Genomic DNA, 19930 nt, shown 5'->3' on the forward strand with positions numbered 1-19930 from the left:
CCCGGTACCTCTCTCTCTCTCTCCGAGTCCGACCCGTGGGGGACTCAGAGATGGCTGTGAGAGAGCCGTCCCCTTCCCCTACCCCCTTCCCCCCCAGACCAAACAACGCCTAAAAATAACCCCCAGGTTTTATTTACCCCCAACCCCCAACCACCCCCCGGTTTTACAAGCGAACTAGTTAGAACCACAACGGACAACACGGAAATTATCCGCGATCCTTGACCTACATGCAGTGCTGGTGTGGTCAGAAGAGCTGCATGCCATGCATAGGTTCTCCTCAACAGAGTTTGCCCCCCAGATAGCCGTCACGACGCGATCATCTGCTGTGCGCGGCCCCGAACCTGACGTTTCCCGGACAACTCGACATTTGACGACAACCCCGGCACTTTTTCCGAGCTTAAAACTAGCATTCTTCCATTCTTCCCGGAGTGTCATCTTCACGCCAAAAAAAAAAAAAAAAAAAAAAAATCCCTACGCGATCTGGAAACCCACGAGTCCACTATCCAAGTCAATCCCCCCGGGACTAAGCAGTAATTACCTTGCCAAGAAACACATGGAATGTCTGATTTAGGTTGCATTTTTTTGCCGCAGGGACATGCACTAGACCCTAGACTACTGGTCTACCATCAGGGAAGTGGCCGGTTGTCACTTTGATGGAGGAGGGCTGCAGGTGCCGCATGTGCATGTTGTATCTGTGGACTCTTTGGGCCGAGTGGCGACGTCAAGATGCCTTTTGCACGCAGCGGATCCGTACTTGTAGGAAGGTAATCCGTACTCCGTGTTTTTGGAAATCATCTGCGTGAAGCTTGGCTATTGCAGGGGTTCCCGCTAGGCTGAGCCCTTCAAAGGGGCAAGTAAACAACGATACGGATTAGGTTCTGTTGGGAACAAGAAACGACATTTTGCCCCAATTCCAAAGATTCTGGAAGCTTGAGGTATCGGAACTAGGGTATTCACCCTTCCGCGTAGAACCAAGGCGTCCTGGCATCCTTGTCCTTGGCCGCCATCCCCTCCCCTCCCTCCCCAGAGATGGCCCGTCCTGGCCACTCCATTGGGACCGGCACGCACCCGTCAAATACGCCCAGGTTGTCGCTGCCCGCACCGCTGCTTCCTTCCACCGTTCTATCAGTACAGAGGAGGACACCGCATTCCCTGCGCGCGCGCGCGTGTGTCGTTCCCCCACACCGGGGCCATACATTGATTAGCCACTAACAGAGCTCCGTGGAAGAATTGTGTGTTGGGTCGGGGGGGAAGAAAGGGGGGGGGGTACGTTGCTGCAATGCAGGTCGCGGGGAGATGTGGGAGACATGGAAAAGAGAAGGAGGGATTTGGGTGCAAAATTGAGGTGTGCGCGGACTGTGAAACGATTGTGCAATGTTGGGGGAGGGCAAAGGCACGTACCAGTTGCGGCATGTGAGCTTGGGCTTGCCCGACGCGCGGTCCCTGGAGAGTCGGCCCCTGCATCGCTGGTCAGCTTGGACTCGATATCTCGGGGACATTGTGCCAGCAGTGGAGTTGCATTTGAGCGGGCCGGGGGGGAGAAGGCAATCTGCGAGGGATCGGTGGCGCTCTCAGGTCTTGGAGCGCAACGGACTGGGTGAGAGGAACACGCAACCCAGAGGCGCGACGCACCGTTCCAACACTGTTCCTCGCAGCCGGAGAAAGACTAAAGTCAGATACGTACCAGGCGCTCTCGGAGAGGTTGGCGCTGCCTACGTAGGCAAAACAGCGGCCGGACTGTTGCGAGGTGGGACTGCAGGGCCTAACGTAGAGGGCCTTGGTGTGCATGAGCACGCCCTGCCTGACCGACTTGCAGTCTCGTACGAGTTCCCGGGGAAACGTTGGGGCTTGCCACCACTTGGACAGGAGACATATTGTTCCCGCGCCCTAGTTTCCAGACAGAGCGAGTTGTTAGCTTACGGGGGGATGCGCCGGTCAGCAAGCAAACAAAACTAACGTCTTTTCCTCCCTTGCTCCGTAGAACCGTCTCACGCGAGGGAAAGAATATCCGCATGTGTTCCTTAACCAAGGAAATTGCCCTGCTTGTAAACGCGTCACGATTTCTCTGACTCCCAGACGCCCGCTCCTCGTACTCTCGAAGAGGATCGCCCAGGCAAGCGTAGTAGAGCGACGTAAGCAGGCCGTAGTTGACCGCCCCGAGAGACGCGCACTGGGTACTTGGTAAGTATGATTCAACACTGCATGACCGTCAAGCAGAGAAGCGAGTCGTAGAGCTGGGACAGGTCCGGGCTCACCACAAGGTCCAGCTCGACGGGCTCTGAACGAGTGCCGACCAGGGCGTTAACTGACTGGCCAAGGCCGCAGTATCCTGTTGGCATGCTGTGTCAACCACGCCATCTTGCATACGAAGGAATCATGGCCGATGGAGTGATCTCACCTGTTCTCAAGGCATCGTCTCCGGTATGAGATCCCGGGCTGGGGAAGTGGTAGGTTAGCATTGCGCAGCCACGATGGGAGCGCGATTGGGGCTTCGGCGGCGGCGGCGGCAGCCGGGTTTTCCTCACATTGTGTGCACAAATTCGTAACGACCGGCCTCGGTAAAGTCGTAGTTGCGTAAGCTGTCTACAAGCTTCTCATCGAGTCCTTGAGCGCGGAGAAAGTAGAAGAGCTGATCGGCGAACCGGTTGAGCTTCTGCGCCTCCCGTCCCTCCGCGGTTTCAAATTTTGGGAGGTCGAGAATAAACACCATCTGCCGCGCTGTCAGCATACTCGACACCGTAAGTTGCGGGACCGGAAAAAAACCTACGTTTTCCATAGTCCCGGTCTCCCCCCAGTCAAACGACATTAAGTTCCCCGTAGGCACCACAATCCGCAGGTAGTTTTCGTACTTGAGCAGCATCAACTTGGAGTGCATCGAGCCAATGCCATGCATGGGCGGGAAGCAGAACCGGATCCTGTCGCGCGGCACGTTGGACCTCATCTCCTCTTTCTGTCCGCCTCACACCGTCAGTCAAACCCGCTCGTTTCGCCCGCCCGCCCAACTCCGGACAGAAGAGATAAACCCTTACCTGCGCTTCGTCGGCAGCAAATGCCACAAGGATCAGCTTGGTCCGCGCGATGTCGATCTTGGACAGCATCCACTCCTCATCCCACTGGTAAGAGCTCAGGACGGCGAGGTGGAGGTGCTGCTTCTGAAGAACTTCCTCGATCTTGATGTCGTCGCCTCGCCGGGGCTGGCCGTACGCCCAGGTCTTTTTGACAACGCCTCGGGGGAAGTGGAGGCCGGGACATGTCGATGACCTTGACGGGTTCAGCGGTAGATCCGGTCTGGACGAGGGTGATGATGAGCCATGCCCTGTCGACGTCCTCCCCTCCAACGACGTCACTTCCCCCTTCTCTTCATCCGCTATCCTCGGCCGTTGCGCTGGTCTCGCAGCCGGCTGCCCGTCATCCCCAACCTGAGAAGATGCCTTCCTCTTGCTCAGCCTCGCCAGCCGCTCCTCCTCCATTTTCCTCCGATCCAGCCCTAGGGCGGAGAATACGGACACGGAAGTCGTCTGCTGCGCGGTTGACGCCGTCGCCGTCTCGTCCTTCTGCCGAGGCCCAGAACGGCCGACATCGCCGTGGGCGGCCAAGATGACGACATCGTCATCGCCCTCCCCTGCGCTGCCCTTGCCGGAATCGCCAGCGTGGCCGTCGTCGTCGTGCGTGAGATCAATCACCTGGTCCGTCCCGGGCCGACCGCGAGGCGACGAAGGTGGCTCCGGCTCCTTCCCCAGCGACAGGGCAATCGCAATCCGCAGTGCCTCATCCTCGTCCTCCCCACCGTTGATGTCAATGGCCCGATTGCCAGTCATGGCTGATGATAAGCCAGGCACCCAGCCCTGTAAGTGACTGTTCTCGTCTTGTTGTTACCTCGACGACGGGATTGTCTATTTGTTGTTTGTTCCAGTAGTCGGCCGAGGAGAGATCAGGAAAATACAAGAGTGGAATTGATTAGCAAAAAAAAAAAAAAAAATATGGGAACTCCCACCGGAACAGGGTGATTTGGAATCAGTGTCGAGCTGCGAATGGCGACCCGGTAGACAAAGCTCAATGGACCTCCAGCCCCAAACAAGGACCATTGCTGATGAAAGATAGTCGTGATTGTCAGCGGAAGGTCACGTGACGATTCAGGCAGAGAAGGGTTGTGTGTTTGAAGGATGATGGGAAAGGGAGAGGTTGGCGCTCGGAGCGGAAAGAACGGATGGACTATGTTGTGAGGACGGTGCTGGGTCTGCTTGTATGAGTGGTTGCGTTCGGAACTTGGGGGTTTCTAGGTTGTGGACTTGACAGACCCAAGCTCTGTCATCTCGCCTTCCGGAAACACTCAAAACACCTAAAAAGTACCACGCCCTGTAAGAGCCCTTCTACAGCAGACTTGGAGGGAACCTTAACTTCTCAATTAGGAGGAATAGGCTATCTCTGGGGTTCACGCATCCGCAATAAAGCTCGAATCAAAAGTGCAGGAACCTGAAGGTGGGAGACATCATGTGTCTTTTCGACCTGCAAAACTATCCCTAGTTATAGTTCTGTTAAACTTGTCGAAGGCCGAATCCACAATATCTGCCCCCTTATTTTTTTGTTTTTTTTCTGCTTCCTCTCTTCTTCTTCTTGTTGCACTTCACCGTTGATGATTCGAGCGATGATGTGCTGGGCGATGCGGATCAAGGCCCGCAAATTGCCCACCCTCTCCCTTCCTGCCAACATTCCACATATTGGCCACTCCTCCTTGCTGACTCCCAAGCCCCGTTCCGCGACTGAAGGTATGCTTGCTGAACAAGACCAACCCGTGGCCAACACAAACAGCCGCGAAAGCGATTAAGCGCCTTGTATGCTTTCACCATCTATTCCTCCCACCCACGCCCAAACCCACTCTGTCGCCGTGATACTTGCCTGGGAAATAGAAACCAGACCATGCGTACCGACCACTCACTGCGAGTCGAATTCCCGAAACCCAAACCTTCCCCAGCCCAGAAAGCTCCAGCACCCGGCGGTAAACGGGGTATCCGATGTAGAAGAGACCAGTATGCTCCATGCATCCCTCAAATGAGTTCATGCCCGCTCCGAACGAAACATGTGGAAAGAAGAGATGACATAAGCCCAAGAGATCATGGCTCGCCAACGTGGCAAAAAAAGCAAAAGAAAAGATGCATCCGATCTTCTCCCTCGCGGCCTCCGTGGTGTCTTGGCCCCTGGTCTTTTCCCCTACCGCTTGACTCCCCCCGAACCTTTCACACCAAAACCGTCTCTCGCGAACGATCACCGTAGTGTGTCCGCCTCTCTTAAAGTTCGGGGCCCATAGTCAATGTCGGGTGCGAATAGATGAAGGGGAGGGAAGTGCCGCCGATCCGGGATAGAAGTAACCGATGGCGGGTATGACGGGAAAGTAAAACAAAAAAAGAAGAGAAATAGAACAAAAAGGGAAAAAAAAAGAAAGAAAGAAAAGGAAGCAATGAACGTAACCGCCGCCATCCATCGCGCCGATGAATGATGCAATCGAGAAGCCGAGGAAATTTGCGCCCATGCCCTGTGCCCAGAAAACACAACACACAAGATTTGACCGACCGATCGCGCCGTGGCACCGCCGCTCCCAGATGCTTCCGAAACCCTCGGTGAGTTCCCACCCAGCACTCGTAGAAGAAACCAACCCCAACCATTCTAAACGCCCGGAAATAGAAGACGTAAATAATGCAAAAAAAAAAAGGAAGGACAAGAATAAAAAGGAGGAAAGGAGGCAAGGCTGATAAACATGATTCCAGATCCGATAGGGAGATCCCAATGACGAACTGACCCAGAGAAGGCTGCTCCAAATATGTTTTTCTTCCCAACCCCACTATTGGCCAAGTAATACCGTCCACTGGCCAACTCCTCCATCCTGTTCAGGAGCTCTGGTACTTAGTCGGCTGAGGTCCTGCCGGGGCCGGGCTGAGGTTCAGCTTCAGCATGCGCCGCAGGCTCTCCTCCATGTGCAAAATGTCGGCCGAACGACTCCCGTTCACAGCCGGAGAAGTCATAGAGACCGGAGCCGAAGGTGCGAGGACCGGGTGTTGAGTCCCCGTGGCAAAGGGTGGTGGCGTGTGGTAAGCGGCAGATGGAGGGGGCTGGGATCCCACCGAGAAAGCAGGCAGGAAGCCAGATGGGTGCGGAGGCTGGGGCCCTGACGAGAAAGGATGCGGCGGCGCATCAGTAGGTCCTTGCGGGGACGTCTCGGGCGCTTGAGAAGGCTGTTGCCCGCTCCGGATCGAGGGTATAGCCAGAAACTGCTTCAGCCGCTCGCTCATGTCTATTGCCGCCTGGTCCTGCAGTGGCGTGGGCTTCTGAGCGGCGTCGCCCTGCTTCTTGTTGGATATGGCCTCGCGAATACGTTCCTGGTAAGGCTTGGAGAGCGCCGGCCCAATCACCGTTTCGGGTGTGCCATCAAGCTCGCTGGCGGGGATGCCGGCGGATGAATTGCGCTGGGGCACAGGCCGGCGGGTGCCAGTACCAAACCGTCCGCTGGGGACAGTTCTGGGCTCCGCCGGAGAGCGTACATGAGAGGGAGGAGAAAGAGGAATCGGACGTTGCCCGAGAATGTTGGCAGAGCTTGCGCGGCGCGCCCGCTCTTTCTCAGCCCGGTCTGCACGGAAGAAGATATCAAGGGGTGACTCTTGTCGGGCATCATTTGCGGATAGCAGACGGTGCTGCGGTGTGGGGGCTGCCTCGGAATCGGTCGCAGGCGGCGAAGGCTCGCGACTGGCATGGTCTGTTTCCTGCACTGAGGGCGAGTCCAGGGCCTTGGACAAGAAGCTTGGGATCGGGAGGGAGGAGGGAGCCGGGGACGCGTGGAATGTCGCGCCGGCAAAAGCGGCTGTAGCAATTGGCTTGGATGTTGTTGAGTGCGGAGGTGTTGTCCGCCCTTGCTTGCCAGGCCCCGGCGACGAGACTTGCTTGACCCGTCCCTTGTTCCCGTTCCGCGGTTTAGATTTGCCTTGATTGGGCTGCGATGGCGGTGCCGAGCTGTTTGAGGCGGACTTCCTGGGCGTGAAAGGCCCCGCGATCTCGAGTGGGAATGTGGCTTCGCTCGGCATGTCGTTCTCTGAGGCGTACGTCTTGCGAGCGGGCGAGTTCACAGGCCGCATGGGGCGTCGCCGAGCTGGCGTGCTCTTTTTGGGTGGCAGCTGTGCTGTTTGTTGTTCCATGGTTGCGCAAGCAGTTCTGAGTTGTTCGTGCGAAACCTTAATTAAAAACGTGCTGGCCGAGCCGGGAAAGAAGGACTCCCCCGCGTTGATGAGATGGAATGAATGTCAGTCGACGGTCTGTTTGCTTGCCCTGGGCGGGGCAACGAGTCAGTCAGTGATTGGAGAAAATGCTGGGGAAGAGGCAGGCGAGAACCGACAAACTGCCGCAAAGCGACGCACTGCAATGGTGAATGGTTAAGAGATGGAAATAAGGTGGTATTACTGAAATGGTACAAGATGTATTCTGTTTATCAATGCTTGCTCGGTGCATGTTGGTTTGGTACTCGACTTTCTCAAGGAGGGTGGGGAGAAGCTGACCCGTCCGCATCACTGCGTGTGCGATGGAGGCTGGGCGGTGCTGTCCTACCTGCACTACTTGGAGTTAGTTCATTCCGGCAAGGCTGAAAGCGGAGGTTCTTTCATCACCCCCGGCCCCTTCATTGACCCCTGCTCGGTATCGATACCTGCACGGTACAGCCAGTACTATGTTTCCTCGTCCCCAAAGTTCGCTCTCTTGGGGTGAAGCAAGCAATGTATGGGCGATCTTCGACCCTTTTGTGACAGGCTTGTCTCAGTGTAAAACCCAGACGCCACGATGAGAGGCAGAAAGCATAAGAGTTGTACCTAGTACGGAAGCCCAAGGCAGGCACGGAGATGGTTGGGCGCCCTCCGTGAATGGTACCTACTACGTACGCAGTATGTAAAAGGTGGGGATATGTAACTATCCAGATATCCTGCCTGTTCAGGTACCTAGTAGTACATACACTAAACAGGACTCGTAGGCTACTATGGCGGGGCAGTCGACATCCTCTCCAACAGCTAGCTGACCTACGACTGCTGTCCAGGGCGTCTGTCACCTGCCGACTACAATATCTTCTCGCCAAACTGCGTTGGCCTTTGGGATATCGAGCAGCGCTTTCGTGCAAAGGCGGCTCCAAGAAACCAGGTGAGAAGTTTGCATTTGATGCCACGATCCCAATTCGCTAAAGCGGAGGCTAACGAGCGTTGCCTGGGAATCAAGAGAACCCTGACCCCCGAACAACTCGACAACCGAAGGCCTAGCAATCTGACGTCTACCTTTTTGATTTGCGCTCCGACAGCTGAACCCAAACCTCCACACTACGAATTTGGCGAGAATCTTTGACAGCCGTCACCATGGCCGACGTTGAGATGACCGATGCGCCCGCCTCAGTAGCAGTTGTCAAGAATAAGGGCGCCGCCGACGGCGAAGGGAAAGAGGGAAAGAAGCGGTTTGAGGTGAAGAAGGTATATACGTCGCAGGCTCCAGCTGCTATGTTTGGTGCTGACGGGGCTTCAGTGGAACGCTGTCGCTTTGTGGGCATGGGACATTGTCGTCGACAACTGCGCTATCTGCAGGAACCACATTATGGATCTCTGTGCGTCTCTCCTGGCTGTATCAAGGCCGGACTCTCCGGCTGACTTCTGGCATTTTAGGCATCGAGTGTCAAGCGAACCAAGCGTCCGCTACCAGCGAGGAATGCACTGTTGCTTGGGGTATTTGCAACGTACGATCACTCCCTACTCCCTCAAACTGCTAGCAGAACTGTTAACGCAGTGCAGCACGCATTCCATTTCCACTGCATTTCTAGATGGCTCAAGGCGCGCCAAGTCTGTCCACTCGACAACAGGGACTGGGAATTCCAGAAGTATGGCAGGTAGGCACCGGCAGCAGGTGCGCTGCAGGGACACGATGAATGATCTATCGACTCTATGGATGGGACGGTGGTGGCGATGAGAAGCTCCAGTGGGGTATTCGAGCATGGTTTTTCGAAACGGTAACGGGGCCCACGTCCATCGGTAGAAGTGCCATATGGCGACTTAAGCCAGCGGAAGAATGACGGTCGCTGGCACGTTATGAATTATGCAACGAACCCTTCACAGAAGTTATTATTCCTGGGGTGACTCTCTGACTGGCTTCATTTGAACATCTTATCGTCGACCACGAGATTTGCTGGAGGCGTGATTCCACCAACTGGTAGCCATTTTACAGGATTCCGGTTGTAGAAAGGCCAAGGCGGAACAACGAGGACAAAGACTGCGGCTGTGCCAATGAGGCCGATGTAAACGGCGAGTTTGATATCCTGGAGAAAATAGCCGACGAGGAAGGCAATGGCCTGGGAAGGCACAGTTAGCCTCAGCATTCATGAAAAAAAGGCAAAGCAAGAGACTTACCCCAACGATTGTCAGGGCCACATTGACAAGAACCTCGACCAGCTTTTGGCCTTCAAAATCCTTTGGCGCTGTTAGCGATCGCATAACGCACGGCGATAATTCGGAAAGAACCGACAATCTGCCCCTCGAACAGGTCGCGGGCCTGATCAAGAAGTTGCTCTGCCATCGTTGCACAGTGCGGTAAGTACTTGCGGTGTTTCGACAGGAATATCGGTCAGGTACACTGCAGTGATAACAAGATGGCCGTCGCGGAGGTGGTCGACACGCCTGGCTCAAGGCGAGAGTGGATTCTCCAAACGTGGCCTTGGAACCAACGCCCAAGGTCGAATTCAGGACAATCAGCGAATCATAATGCGGGCCTTCAAGGACCCCACACCAAGCCACCAACAGAGCTCACCCCTGCCCTTTGCGGCGAACAATCCTCGGTTGGTCCCCCGGAACTCTCCAAGACTAGTCTCGAACTGCATCTGATTCATGCATGATTTAATCCTGCAAAATGCTGATTCTTTCCGTACTGCAGAGTACACCTCAAAAAAATCATTTAACTTTGTAGAGAGCTCCTTGAGAACATAGTACACCACTTTTACGGTATCAGGGCGTCGAGGACATGCACAGGTCCAGATTGGGCGATGGAGACGCGGGATCAGCCGATGACTAAAGAGCACAAACTAAAAGCTCGAAGTTTTCCATTGTCCAAGGAAAACCCTCACTCCACCCCATTTGACGGACCACATCCGAGGTGAAGTCTCTGCCCGTGAGCCCAGCAGCGACACACCGATTTCTTTTGGGTGCACCAAACTGCCGCTTACCCTTCAACTGCCGTGCGCGGCAAGAGGAACCACATTCTACCGATCAGTCCTGTGGAGTAGCCCCTTTCAGGTCGCCCAGCGCCGAAGTCAAAGTTTTACGAGGGCCGAACTCCATCCCAACCGACGCAAAATCTCACTCGGGAGATCACGAACACGCTTCGAAGACTTGCCCATCACCTGATAATTTCTCGATTTGTACGCAAACGATTGATCAGAAGTTTTAACTGCTTCCTCTACCGATCCACGGACCCACGAGATCATACGCATTCTGGGCATCCACCCACTGTTGGACATCGAATCTGCGACGGTTTTCCTTGGTCTAGCGTCGCAGAACACAAATCGACAAGCTTCCACAACTCAAGCCACCAAGTTGGCGGGCCTTAACTGTGAAAAGATTTCCTCTCGCCGTTCACTCCTAGGGCCAGATCTGGTCTACAGCGGAGTGAACAAGCAACCGCCGTAAGAGGGGTTATTTCTTGTCGATCAGCTATTTTGTCGGCCATTCGGGGAGAGTACCTGCCGCATATCATCGTCGTCGCTCACCAACTTTGTGGGTGATATTACGGTCTGGCGTCAGTCATCACGTTGTCGCAACTTAACGTTCGTCGTCGCGGACGGCTCATGGCCGTTCGCTGCCTGCCGCTGGTGAACTAGACGAGCATCGCTCGCTCCAATATGCGCGCCGGATAAGCCCCTTGAAGCGCGCTCTGAGGGCTTTGTTCGATCTGTTTCCCTCGAAAAGGACAAGGAAGTCAATCGGCCCCTGATTCGCCGACTACGAACTACAAGGCATCGCAGCAATGTCCGACCAGGAAGAAGTTGCCAACAGCTCGGGGTACTCGACCCCTGTCCCCGAGCTCGATGACCATCGGAACCAGACAGCATCGGTCCAGCGCCCGGACCGGACTCGCCGGGGCACCTTTGACTCTCTCTACGGAGCTCGCGTGATGGCTCCAGGCGGTGCTACCAGCGAGCCTCGCGTCCGTGATTTTGAGGAAGCCGTGGTCGATGAGGATGGCGCCGACCAATCCCCGACTATGCGACGAGCCCGTCGCCCGACCATTGAGTCGGCTTCCGAAAGGTCATCCTCTCCACCCAACTCAGTCAAGGCGTTCGCCGAAGCCCGCAAGCGGGAGCGTGGACTCTCCATTTCGGAATCGAAGCCGGAGCGCAAGCCCGAGGAGGCTGAATTGCAGCGGACTGCGTCGGTCGCCAGCCGCCACAGCTACCGCAGCAGGCAGCACACAGTCGGGACCGTTGATGCTGCGAGCCTAGCCACGAACAAGTCGGCCGAAGAAGACGTATGTTTCCCGTTGCAGGATGAGCAGAGGGGCGAGCAGCTTCACATCGATTTCGATTACCTCGAGAACTTTATCCGTGCCGAGAACGAGGCGCGCCAAGCTGCCCGTCGTCCCTCCGCGGCGCGCTTGTTTCCCGACCTGAGACAGGAGAACGCGGATGCGGCAGCTGCGGCCCCAACAATGACCATTGACGGCGATTATCTGGGCACTCCGTTTTCTTCTAACGAGGGTTATGCGGAGAAAGCCGACAGACTGGAGGCGGAGGAACAGGCCAAGGTCGTGCAGCCACCCCCAGTGGACCACAATCGGGTCAGTTTCTTCTCCTCAGCCTGGGAGTCCACTATCCATGCCGCCGACCTCGAGGGTCTCATCTTGCCGGGCGAGGATATCCGTGGACTCTTCACCTTCCCAAAGGGAGAAACGGATGGTGTGTGGTGGCTCAACATCAACAAGCCGTCCGAGGAGGAAGTTCGCGCGATTTGTCGAGCCTTTGGCGTTCACCCTCTGACAGTTGAAGACATCACGACGCAAGAATCGCGCGAGAAGATCGAACTCTTCCCCTCGTACTACTTTGCGTGTTTCCGGTCGTTCTGCATTGAACGCGACGAGGACAGTGGGGAGATTGAGTTTGTGCCTTTCAACATCTACGTGGTCGTCTTCCGCGAGGGCACGCTGAGTTTCAGTTACGCCAACAATTCACATGCCTCCCATGTGCGGAAGAGGATTGCCATGTTGAAAGATTATGTCGCACTCAGCAGCGATTGGATCTGCTATGCTCTCATGTAAGGATGCCGCTTCCCACTTTGATGAGAAGTCGTGCTAACCTCAGCTCTAGCGACGACATCGTGGATTCATTTGCGCCCGTGATCGGCAAGCTCGAGGCTGATACTGACCAGATCGAGGACGAGGTTTTCATTGCCCGGACGGACGACATGGCCAAGTTCCTGCGTAAAATCGGCACCGCCCGCAAGCATACCATGGCCTTGATGCGGCTGCTAGGCGGCAAGGCGGACGTTCTAAGGGGCTTCACCAAGCGCTGCAACGAGAACTACAAGGTCACGCCACGCATGGACATCGGCCTGTATCTTGGTGACATCCAGGATCACGTGGTCACCATGATGAACAATCTCGCCCACTTCGAAAAGATGATGTCGCGCGCCCATAGCAACTACCTTGCGCAGATTTCCATCGACGGCATCACGCAGGGCACCAACACCAACAGAGTCCTGAGCAAGATTACGCTGCTTGCATCTATCATCGTCCCGCTCAACGTGGTAACAGGTCTTTTTGGGATGAACGTGCAGGTCCCATGGCATGATTCAGACTCTTTGGCTCCCTTCTTCGGCATCCTCGGTTGTCTTCTTGCCTTTTGTGCTTTCTGCACATACCTCGCTTACCGGATGGAAAACAAATGGTTCTCGCGTTAGCTAGGATACTTTGTCACGATGAAGACCATAGAATGGGAAGATAGAGTGCCAATGCCATCAGCTGCTACGTTTCGGAGGGAATGCTGTCATGTTAACGCTGTTCCTGTGGCTCCATCTAACCTTGGGGTATCACCTTATCTTGTAAAGGGCTTTCTCAGCAATGTCCAGGGGCCATCAGAGCCACGAATGATTATCCATCAGCGCATTTGTGATAGCTTCAGTGCCCTGGCAGTTTTACGTACTCTAATCCATACTCCGAACGAAATACGGTAGAGGAGGGTTGGAATCCACTCACCGAGCTCCGTTAAGTCGCACAGCCTCTCTCTCTCATTGGCCACACACCGAGGCCGAGCCTTGCTTAGCGATAAGCTCGGCCAAAAAGTTCAACACCATCTCAGCCTGTGCAATCCGGTCATCTGTTTACGCCAGCAATCGCCGAATCTGCACCCACAACCCCCAATCAGCTAGCCAAGATGTCTTCCTCCGATTTTAGCATCGAGCAGTCTGACCTTGAGAAGCTTAGCGACAAGGACAAGACCGAGCTGCGCCAGTTCTTTGCCAACGAAGAGCAACGCTCTCGCATTCAGTCCCGTACGTGTACTTTGCTGACGCTTGTCCCATTCCGACCATCTTGCACTTCCCAAGCACCGCTTCCGTATTCTCCTTCTCCCACTCCTTTCTCTTTTGAGAAGGAAGCGTGAGAAGAGAAAGGCCTTCTACCACAATGAGCCTCACGCCAGCTGAGCATCGTCCTCCGCCCGCCGGGAAGAGAAAAAAGAACAGACTGCTAATCAATTGGGCGCTTTCTTTTCCCCGCTCCGCCCCGGCACGAAACAGAAACGCACGAGCTTACGGGTATCTGCTGGAAGAAGTGCATCACTAGCACCATCAAGTCCGGCGCGCTCGATAAGAGTGAGAAGACCTGCCTGGCCAACTGCGTCGACCGCTTCATGGACGCCAACCTCGCCACCATGAGGCACCTTGCCAGCATGAGGCAGCAGCACTAATACGCACGCGAAAATACGCCATTTTACCACTGTGAACTTGGGATTGAGCGATATCTTTCCTGGGACGTGCTGGCTGTACGATGATAACGGGGGTCCTAAGCGAGGAGAATGGAGCGGTATAAATGCGCAGATAGATATGCCCGTCGTAGCTGTTTGGACCTCGAATCTACCTGGTCAAGGAAGGGAACGAATATATTTGCGAAGCCGGATATCCCTGTCGGGGCATTATCTGGCAACGTGCGGACGGGCATGGCTCCGGTAAGGGGTTCAGGCTTACAAGACTCGACGGCTAGGAGTGCATACCGCTAGACATGGAGCACATTGTACAGTATCATATGTGACAATATAGATAACTACAGGAATTGAACGCCTTACATAACCTGTAATGTGGTTGTTTCATGGATGGGGAGCAGTCAACGCGGCTTCGTATCACTTCGGCACCACGTCAAGGTTATCATCAAGGGTGCAAGAAATACGGTTCAGGCATGGAAGCTAGGTAACGGCACCAAGGTCATGTCAATTCTTTTCATTGCCCAAGTCATGTGCCCAAGCCCAAGGTATCTGACGCCGATCGAAATGCAACCCATGTCCTTCGATGTGCCGACCCTTTTTTATATTTTTGGAAACCCAGCTCCCCAGCCGAAACATTTAGTCTGTTTAGACAAGGCCGAGCTTGGTGGCAGCAATGTCAAGAGCATCAACATCAGCGGTGAGGCGGGCAAAGGCCTTCTTGGAGCCATCAGGGCTGTACCACAGTTAGTAACCGTTGGCAAGCTCGGTTCATTTACAATTGTAGCAGCGTACCGGATCAGGGTGTTGATCTTGACGGTGTCAATGTCATAGAGCTTCTTCAGGGCCTGCTTGATCTGGGCCTTGTTGGCCTTGACGTCGACGATGAAGACGAGGGTGTTCTGCTCCTCGATCTTCTTCAGGGCACCCTCGGTGTTGAGAGGGTGGATGATGACCTTGTGCTCATCCAGGCGGGGCTCGTGAGGGACCGACTTGCGCGGGTACTTGGGGGCGCGCGACAGGACGAGGGTCTTGGGGCGGTGGAAGGTCGTCGAGGTGCGGACCTTGGTCTTCTTGTGGGAGTGCACCTGCAGGCTGTGAGCTCATGTCTCTCAGGTCGGATACCAGCGGAGGACTACTTACACCCTTGAGGGCCGCCTGGGCAGCCTTCTTGGCCTGAGCGCCCTTGCCGGCCTTGGAGGCACCGCCTGTCCGAGGAATCGTCGTCAGTAAAGCATTCGCCTGAACAAGGGGAGAGACCCGTCTTGTTCAAACTCGCAAAATCTGCTGCTGCTTTGGTGCATCACCCCGCCGCCGGAGCGACGACGGCGAAGGCACGCATTGAGCGACGGCCGAGTTTGTGCGTTGTAAGAACCATTTGGGCGTTCATGTACCTTTCTTAACGTCCTTGGGAGCCATTTTGGAGGGTTGTGTCGGCACTGGGCGAAGTTGTCGAGTCGGTCGTGGATGAGGAAAAACCGCGGAATTTTGGAAAAAAAGATGCAAGGAATTGTGTGCGGAGCGCCAATGCGGCTGGTGGCTGTGGCTGATCAGTAGGCTACCCAGCGAAAAGGTGGGCTTGCGCCCGCCTTGGTGCGATGGCTGTGGACTGATAAGATAGCAAAAAGTGAGGACTTACCTCTCCCTCCTCACCGAGTTGAAATCACTTTGATGAAATACGGATTAATTAAGCTTCCACAATCCGAACGGATTTCCTCGATTCTATGGCCGCAAAGAAGAAGAAGGGTCCGCTCAAAAACCTGGCGGCCGGACGGCCTCCAGTCTTGCACCGACCTAAGTCGATGTCAAGGACCGCGACCAAGGCAATCATCAACAAGCACCACCTGCTGCAAAAGCGGAAGCGGCAGGCCATTGCCAAAGGCGACAAAGCCGAGGTTGCAATCATTGATGCCGAGATTGAGGCGCTAGGCGGCCTTGAGAGGTACCAGGAAGCAAGTCTGCAGGGTCAGAGGCATGATCGTGGAGGCGACAGTTCCCGGGTACTCATGCAGTGGCTTAAATCAACTTTCTCGCCTCAGAAGCCGGACTCGAGTCGACGTCTTCGCATGCTCGAGGTTGGAGCACTCAGTACGCAAAATGCCTGCTCAAAGAGCGGTCATTTCGACATTGTGCGAATCGACCTCAAGAGTCAAGAAGAAGGAATCCTGGAGCAGGATTTCATGGAGCGGCCCTTGCCACGCGACGAATCTGAGCGATTCGATATCATCTCTCTCTCTTTGGTCCTCAACTTCGTTCCGGAAGCCAAAGGGCGGGGAGATATGCTCCGCCGGACGACGCAGTTTCTCCGCGCTCCGGGGCGGTACATCGATTCTCCCGGCCTTGCCGCAAGCTTTCCAAGTCTGTTTCTCGTCCTGCCAGCGCCATGTGTGACAAACTCTCGATATCTGGACGAGGAGAGGTTGGTGGCTATCATGGAATCTCTCGGATATACTATGGCGGAATCCAAGACAAGCCAGCGGCTGGTCTACTATCTCTGGAGGAGAGTGCGGGTCTGTAAAGGACCAGGTACCGTCTTTCCGAAGAAAGAAGTTCGGTCGGGCTCGTCCCGGAATAACTTCGCCGTTGTCCTGAGCTGAACTGGTTGTTCTGGACTTCGCGCATATTGTTGCGCCCTTGCGGCATGTCATCGCGTTCTGAGAGATTCCCATCGGTCAGGGTCTCTTGAAGGCAATGACAGTTCAAAACACAAAACCGATGGGCGACAAGGCTCCCATCTTTTAATCCTCAGCGAACTCGACAGCGACGATCAACGACCTTTGGTGGTCATCGACGAGCAATGTCCATGCCTACGAATCATGCTCCGTTCATGAACCCGCTCCTCAGACGAGCTCAAAGGCAGCCAATAAGAACAGGTCGGAAGCCATGTGTGTTTCTAGCAGCAGGCCAAGGACCGGCCAGAGAAGCGGACATGGCACCGCACCGCTAAAGACCTTCTGGTCGTATGAGCTCGCTCTTGTCTATGCGCCCGACGTTGGAGATTGAACGGAGCATCACATTTTTCAACGATTTCATAGCGAACTCTCGACGACAAGATCCGAGAGGTGAAGCTGCCGCGAGCGCCACCTCTGGTTCTGCCTTACGCTCCAATGCCGTCGTCTTGGTCCTCCGTATGGCCCCTCGAGGCAGCTCATGGGTTCGCCAACCATCAACCAGGTGGTTTCAAGACATGGTAGGCCGCAGCGCATGCTGAACGTTACGTTGGTTTTCAGTTGACGATTGCAAATCAACAACACTTTATGCGGGCTATGCCTAGGTTATCAAAAGCAAGCCTTCCCTGGTTCGTCGCAACGCCATCAACCTACCACAGGAAGACCTTTCTTTGTCTTTCACCCTCATTGACAAACCAGCCAACTGAGTTGTTGCTAGTTTCCTCTCCAGATGAAAGAGGTACGATTCAACGCGGTTCCACCGTTGCTAAAGTATCTCGGACGATCTCCGCGTAGCCCACAAACGGAGGGTCCGTTCAGACTTCTCCTATCACGAAGTCGAGCGTTCATTGTGCTTTGAGCAAAATGCCAGACGGTGCGCGGACTAGTGTATGTACAGCCCGCAAACAGCTCCGATTCGCCGTCTGGCCGCATACCGCATCCTTCCTTATTCCGTGGTGGTTGCTGGGTCTGACAACGCTGATCAAGTGACGGCAATCTTGAGAGGGCGGGGGTGTTACGCCAAACTGCCACCCTGTCCCCAGTCGCATTCCCCAGGTTTCTGAGGGGTAATGAAGCTACTAGACCAATGTGGTCATGGCGCGTCTAGCGGCAGCCCAAGACAAAGATATCCGACCCCAAACCGAACAAACTTGATTACCTCATGTCTCACGCAAAATCAGTCTCGTGAAACTCGGTGACCTATCAGAGTTCGTGATTGTCTTTTTGTTGGGAGCAGGAGGTGGAAGATTCAGGGGCTACACTACGCTAGGCCCGGATGACTGAAAGGGGAAAGCATCTCTCGGGACGGCTTCTGGGGGCCATCATCGAGAGACAGTAGTGCAAGGACTCTTAATCGAGCATGACACTTGCTGCGACATGGCCTTGAAAATTCCTTGGGTTCGCGAAGGCAGTGTTTCGTAACGGCGTCGGTACAGGTTCAGTCCCAGGGCCACGGGTTCGCAGTGCCGGATCAACCATGTTTCGAGCGGTCGTCCGCTGCCCTGACGAGTGAATCTTGCCATGGCGCACGCGACTTTGCGTAACCATGCCCCCCTGGGTCGACGATCCTGCACCGTACCCGTGGCCAAGTAGAGCGTCTAACGGAACCGTCCTACCTTACCTTAGAGCTCCTCAAAGCTCGTCACCACCCTATGCCTAGCCCTTTCCTCCTCGGCTAGCGGTGCATTTCCGGGCCTCTCCACGATGTAGCTCTGCATCCCGGCCTCCTTGGCCGCCTCCACCTCCCGCACGTTGTCGCTCAGAAACAACCATTCCCCAACGGGCACCTCGGGATACTTTGCCGCGATCCGCTCGTAGCTCGACCGCTCCGTCTTGGGCCCCGCGTTGACGGTGTCAAAGTAATCGCTGAGCAGCCCCGTCAGGTCGGCCTGCCCGCCGCTGCCGTCGTCGGTGTGCCGAAACAGCAGCTTCTGCGCGGCCACGGAGCCGGACGAGTAGATCATGACCCTGACGCCCTCGGGGCCTCCGCTAGCCCAGTCCCTGATCTTGGGAGCCACGTCCGGGAAGAGCGGCGCCTTGAGCGCGCCCGAGGCGTAGCCTGCCTCCCAGAGGTATCCCTGCAGGGACTTGAGGTAGGCAATCTTGACGTCGCGACTCATGAGGTCGCGGACGTGGGCGAGGAGGGCCTCGGGGGTGGCCGCGTGTTCGGGAGGGAAGGCATCCCGGTAGGGCGCGAATTGCGGTGTGGACCATTCGCTGGCGAGCGTGGCAGGGAGGGCGGAGAGGGCATAGGGAAACTGTGGCTGGGATTAGTACTATAGAACTGGGACTGCGTCATAGTGTAGAAGTTCGTATGCCGAACGGCGGGGTGGAAGAGGAGGAGGGTAGGAAAGGTGGGGGGAAGGACGCGGCGCGTTGCTGCGGTTGCCCTTCCACACCATACTTGGTCGAATCCTGGGGCAACATGTAGGACAACCAAGGGTTTACAATATAAGACGATGCTGTGTCACCCTACTCATTCCCCCGTTTGTGATCTTGAAACTGCAATAAGATCAAGGCCAGTGAAAGAGAAGGGAGAGAGTAGTGCGGAAGGCGGAATGGTGGCAAGGTCTGGCCACGAATGGCCTGGTGTCGCGTGACGAGGAAAACGAAACCATGCCATGGAAAGAAAGGAGAACTGGCCGAAGACGAGAAAGGAAATCCGCACTCGTCACTTACAAGCACGTCCTTGACAAATGAGATGGGACACACAGTTCCCTCTGCGGGTAGAAGTGGTCTGTGTTAGCCAAAATTGTCTGGTAGGTTACCAAACCCATACCAAAAGCCAAGGGCTGATGAGGAGAGAGAGCACCTTACCGATGTCGAGAAGCACGACGCGGGGCTTGTGAGCTGCTGCCATGTTGCTCAGGCAAGGGGCTGTCGAGCACTTGTGTGGTTGAGTGGCCGGGATCGGTCTGGAGCTTGGCTCGGCGGGCGACGGAGTGCTAGCGTTCGCGCCGGGGCGGGCAAGCGGGCCAACAAACCGAACTGACCGTGGATTGGTGTGGCGCGCGAGGACCAGCGACCGCCGAGTTGGTGCCGCTAAATCGGTGTTGTTCAGGCGGTGAGGGAGTCGGTCTTGCAAAGCACGGCACGTTGATGATGATGTTGCGTTGTGAGTGGGCCTCTAGAGAGGCTTGCAGCTGGAATGTCCTGCCGAGAAATTTTACTGCCGCCAAACTCAATTCGTTGCATGCATCACCACCACCCGCACTCAAAGCATCCGACGAGGTCGCATTGAGAAATGCGCCGAGAACAACGGTCGTGCTGCCGGTTCGTCGCCGACGAGGAGTCC

General features: G+C 55.5%; 9 protein-coding genes across 9 annotated transcripts; 4 read left to right on the forward strand and 5 right to left on the reverse strand.

Moving 5' to 3' along the window:
- Window positions 1-685: 685 nt before the first annotated feature.
- Window positions 686-4269, reverse strand: MYCTH_2304039 (uncharacterized protein). The gene is made up of 9 exons (XM_003662841.1): window positions 3030-4269; window positions 2768-2950; window positions 2526-2710; window positions 2399-2436; window positions 2256-2329; window positions 1958-2170; window positions 1685-1887; window positions 1402-1458; window positions 686-1152 (listed from the first exon to the last, which is right to left on the reverse strand). The coding sequence occupies exons 1-9, from the start codon at window positions 3816-3818 to the stop codon at window positions 954-956; spliced, it is 1941 nt and encodes a 646-aa protein (XP_003662889.1). The 5' UTR covers window positions 3819-4269; the 3' UTR covers window positions 686-953.
- Window positions 4270-5771: 1502 nt separating this feature from the next.
- MYCTH_2304041 (uncharacterized protein) lies at window positions 5772-7538 on the reverse strand. Its single transcript, XM_003662842.1, has 2 exons — window positions 7444-7538; window positions 5772-7298 (listed from the first exon to the last, which is right to left on the reverse strand). The coding sequence occupies exon 2, from the start codon at window positions 7179-7181 to the stop codon at window positions 5883-5885; it is 1299 nt and encodes a 432-aa protein (XP_003662890.1). The 5' UTR covers window positions 7182-7298; window positions 7444-7538; the 3' UTR covers window positions 5772-5882.
- A 477-nt stretch (window positions 7539-8015) lies between these two features.
- On the forward strand, window positions 8016-9114 carry MYCTH_2304045 (uncharacterized protein). Its single transcript, XM_003662843.1, has 5 exons — window positions 8016-8166; window positions 8242-8486; window positions 8539-8617; window positions 8676-8746; window positions 8802-9114. Exons 2-5 carry the CDS (start codon window positions 8376-8378, stop codon window positions 8898-8900), a joined length of 360 nt encoding a protein of 119 aa, XP_003662891.1. The 5' UTR covers window positions 8016-8166; window positions 8242-8375; the 3' UTR covers window positions 8901-9114.
- A 43-nt stretch (window positions 9115-9157) lies between these two features.
- On the reverse strand, window positions 9158-9579 carry MYCTH_50532 (uncharacterized protein; the record flags this gene model as incomplete). Its single annotated transcript, XM_003662844.1, has 3 exons — window positions 9158-9355; window positions 9414-9473; window positions 9529-9579. The coding sequence occupies 3 exons, from the start codon at window positions 9577-9579 to the stop codon at window positions 9158-9160; spliced, it is 309 nt and encodes a 102-aa protein (XP_003662892.1).
- Window positions 9580-10769: 1190 nt separating this feature from the next.
- On the forward strand, window positions 10770-13187 carry MYCTH_2304051 (uncharacterized protein). The gene is made up of 2 exons (XM_003662845.1): window positions 10770-12305; window positions 12359-13187. Exons 1-2 carry the CDS (start codon window positions 11023-11025, stop codon window positions 12948-12950), a joined length of 1875 nt encoding a protein of 624 aa, XP_003662893.1. The 5' UTR covers window positions 10770-11022; the 3' UTR covers window positions 12951-13187.
- Window positions 13188-14158, forward strand: MYCTH_2304053 (uncharacterized protein). Its single transcript, XM_003662846.1, has 2 exons — window positions 13188-13541; window positions 13788-14158. Exons 1-2 carry the CDS (start codon window positions 13424-13426, stop codon window positions 13955-13957), a joined length of 288 nt encoding a protein of 95 aa, XP_003662894.1. The 5' UTR covers window positions 13188-13423; the 3' UTR covers window positions 13958-14158.
- On the reverse strand, window positions 14151-15483 carry MYCTH_2304055 (uncharacterized protein). Its single transcript, XM_003662847.1, has 4 exons — window positions 15361-15483; window positions 15110-15174; window positions 14762-15054; window positions 14151-14702 (listed from the first exon to the last, which is right to left on the reverse strand). The coding sequence occupies exons 1-4, from the start codon at window positions 15383-15385 to the stop codon at window positions 14615-14617; spliced, it is 471 nt and encodes a 156-aa protein (XP_003662895.1). The 5' UTR covers window positions 15386-15483; the 3' UTR covers window positions 14151-14614.
- A 152-nt stretch (window positions 15484-15635) lies between these two features.
- On the forward strand, window positions 15636-16746 carry MYCTH_2304056 (uncharacterized protein). Its single transcript, XM_003662848.1, has one exon. The coding sequence runs from the start codon at window positions 15691-15693 to the stop codon at window positions 16561-16563; it is 873 nt and encodes a 290-aa protein (XP_003662896.1). The 5' UTR covers window positions 15636-15690; the 3' UTR covers window positions 16564-16746.
- A 1091-nt stretch (window positions 16747-17837) lies between these two features.
- On the reverse strand, window positions 17838-19907 carry MYCTH_2143695 (uncharacterized protein). Its single transcript, XM_003662849.1, has 3 exons — window positions 19453-19907; window positions 19315-19355; window positions 17838-18893 (listed from the first exon to the last, which is right to left on the reverse strand). The coding sequence occupies exons 1-3, from the start codon at window positions 19493-19495 to the stop codon at window positions 18258-18260; spliced, it is 720 nt and encodes a 239-aa protein (XP_003662897.1). The 5' UTR covers window positions 19496-19907; the 3' UTR covers window positions 17838-18257.
- Between the last annotated feature and the right edge of the window lie 23 nt (window positions 19908-19930).

This window comes from Thermothelomyces thermophilus, chromosome 3 (assembly GCF_000226095.1).
Source record: "Thermothelomyces thermophilus ATCC 42464 chromosome 3, complete sequence".
In the NCBI taxonomy this organism is placed as follows: Eukaryota; Fungi; Ascomycota; class Sordariomycetes; order Sordariales; family Chaetomiaceae; genus Thermothelomyces; species Thermothelomyces thermophilus.

Bases quoted from the DNA above. Each gene is read 5' to 3' on its own strand.
- MYCTH_2304056 (XM_003662848.1), top strand. From the start codon at position 15,691: ATGGCCGCAAAGAAGAAGAAGGGTCCGCTCAAAAACCTGGCGGCCGGA.
- MYCTH_2304045 (XM_003662843.1), top strand. From the start codon at position 8,376: ATGGCCGACGTTGAGATGACCGATGCGCCCGCCTCAGTAGCAGTTGTC. The intron at 8,487-8,538 runs GTATATACGTCG...ACGGGGCTTCAG, and splicing joins AGCGGTTTGAGGTGAAGAAG to TGGAACGCTGTCGCTTTGTG. The intron at 8,747-8,801 runs GTACGATCACTC...AACGCAGTGCAG, and splicing joins TTGCTTGGGGTATTTGCAAC to CACGCATTCCATTTCCACTG.
- MYCTH_2304041 (XM_003662842.1), bottom strand. From the start codon at position 7,181: ATGGAACAACAAACAGCACAGCTGCCACCCAAAAAGAGCACGCCAGCT.
- MYCTH_2304055 (XM_003662847.1), bottom strand. From the start codon at position 15,385: ATGGCTCCCAAGGACGTTAAGAAAG. The intron at 15,055-15,109 runs GTAAGTAGTCCT...CACAGCCTGCAG, and splicing joins CCCAGGCGGCCCTCAAGGGT to GTGCACTCCCACAAGAAGAC. The intron at 14,703-14,761 runs GTACGCTGCTAC...ACTGTGGTACAG, and splicing joins AAGATCAACACCCTGATCCG to CCCTGATGGCTCCAAGAAGG.
- MYCTH_2143695 (XM_003662849.1), bottom strand. From the start codon at position 19,495: ATGGCAGCAGCTCACAAGCCCCGCGTCGTGCTTCTCGACATCG. The intron at 19,356-19,452 runs GTAAGGTGCTCT...TTCTACCCGCAG, and splicing joins CGTCGTGCTTCTCGACATCG to AGGGAACTGTGTGTCCCATC. The intron at 18,894-19,314 runs GTAAGTGACGAG...TCCCAGCCACAG, and splicing joins CATTTGTCAAGGACGTGCTT to TTTCCCTATGCCCTCTCCGC.
- MYCTH_2304039 (XM_003662841.1), bottom strand. From the start codon at position 3,818: ATGACTGGCAATCGGGCCATTGACATCAACGGTGGGGAGGACGAGGAT. The intron at 2,711-2,767 runs GTAGGTTTTTTT...ACAGCGCGGCAG, and splicing joins AGACCGGGACTATGGAAAAC to ATGGTGTTTATTCTCGACCT. The intron at 2,437-2,525 runs GTGAGGAAAACC...CCACTTCCCCAG, and splicing joins TACGAATTTGTGCACACAAT to CCCGGGATCTCATACCGGAG.
- MYCTH_2304053 (XM_003662846.1), top strand. From the start codon at position 13,424: ATGTCTTCCTCCGATTTTAGCATCGAGCAGTCTGACCTTGAGAAGCTT. The intron at 13,542-13,787 runs GTACGTGTACTT...GGCACGAAACAG, and splicing joins ACGCTCTCGCATTCAGTCCC to AAACGCACGAGCTTACGGGT.
- MYCTH_2304051 (XM_003662845.1), top strand. From the start codon at position 11,023: ATGTCCGACCAGGAAGAAGTTGCCAACAGCTCGGGGTACTCGACCCCT. The intron at 12,306-12,358 runs GTAAGGATGCCG...CCTCAGCTCTAG, and splicing joins TGGATCTGCTATGCTCTCAT to CGACGACATCGTGGATTCAT.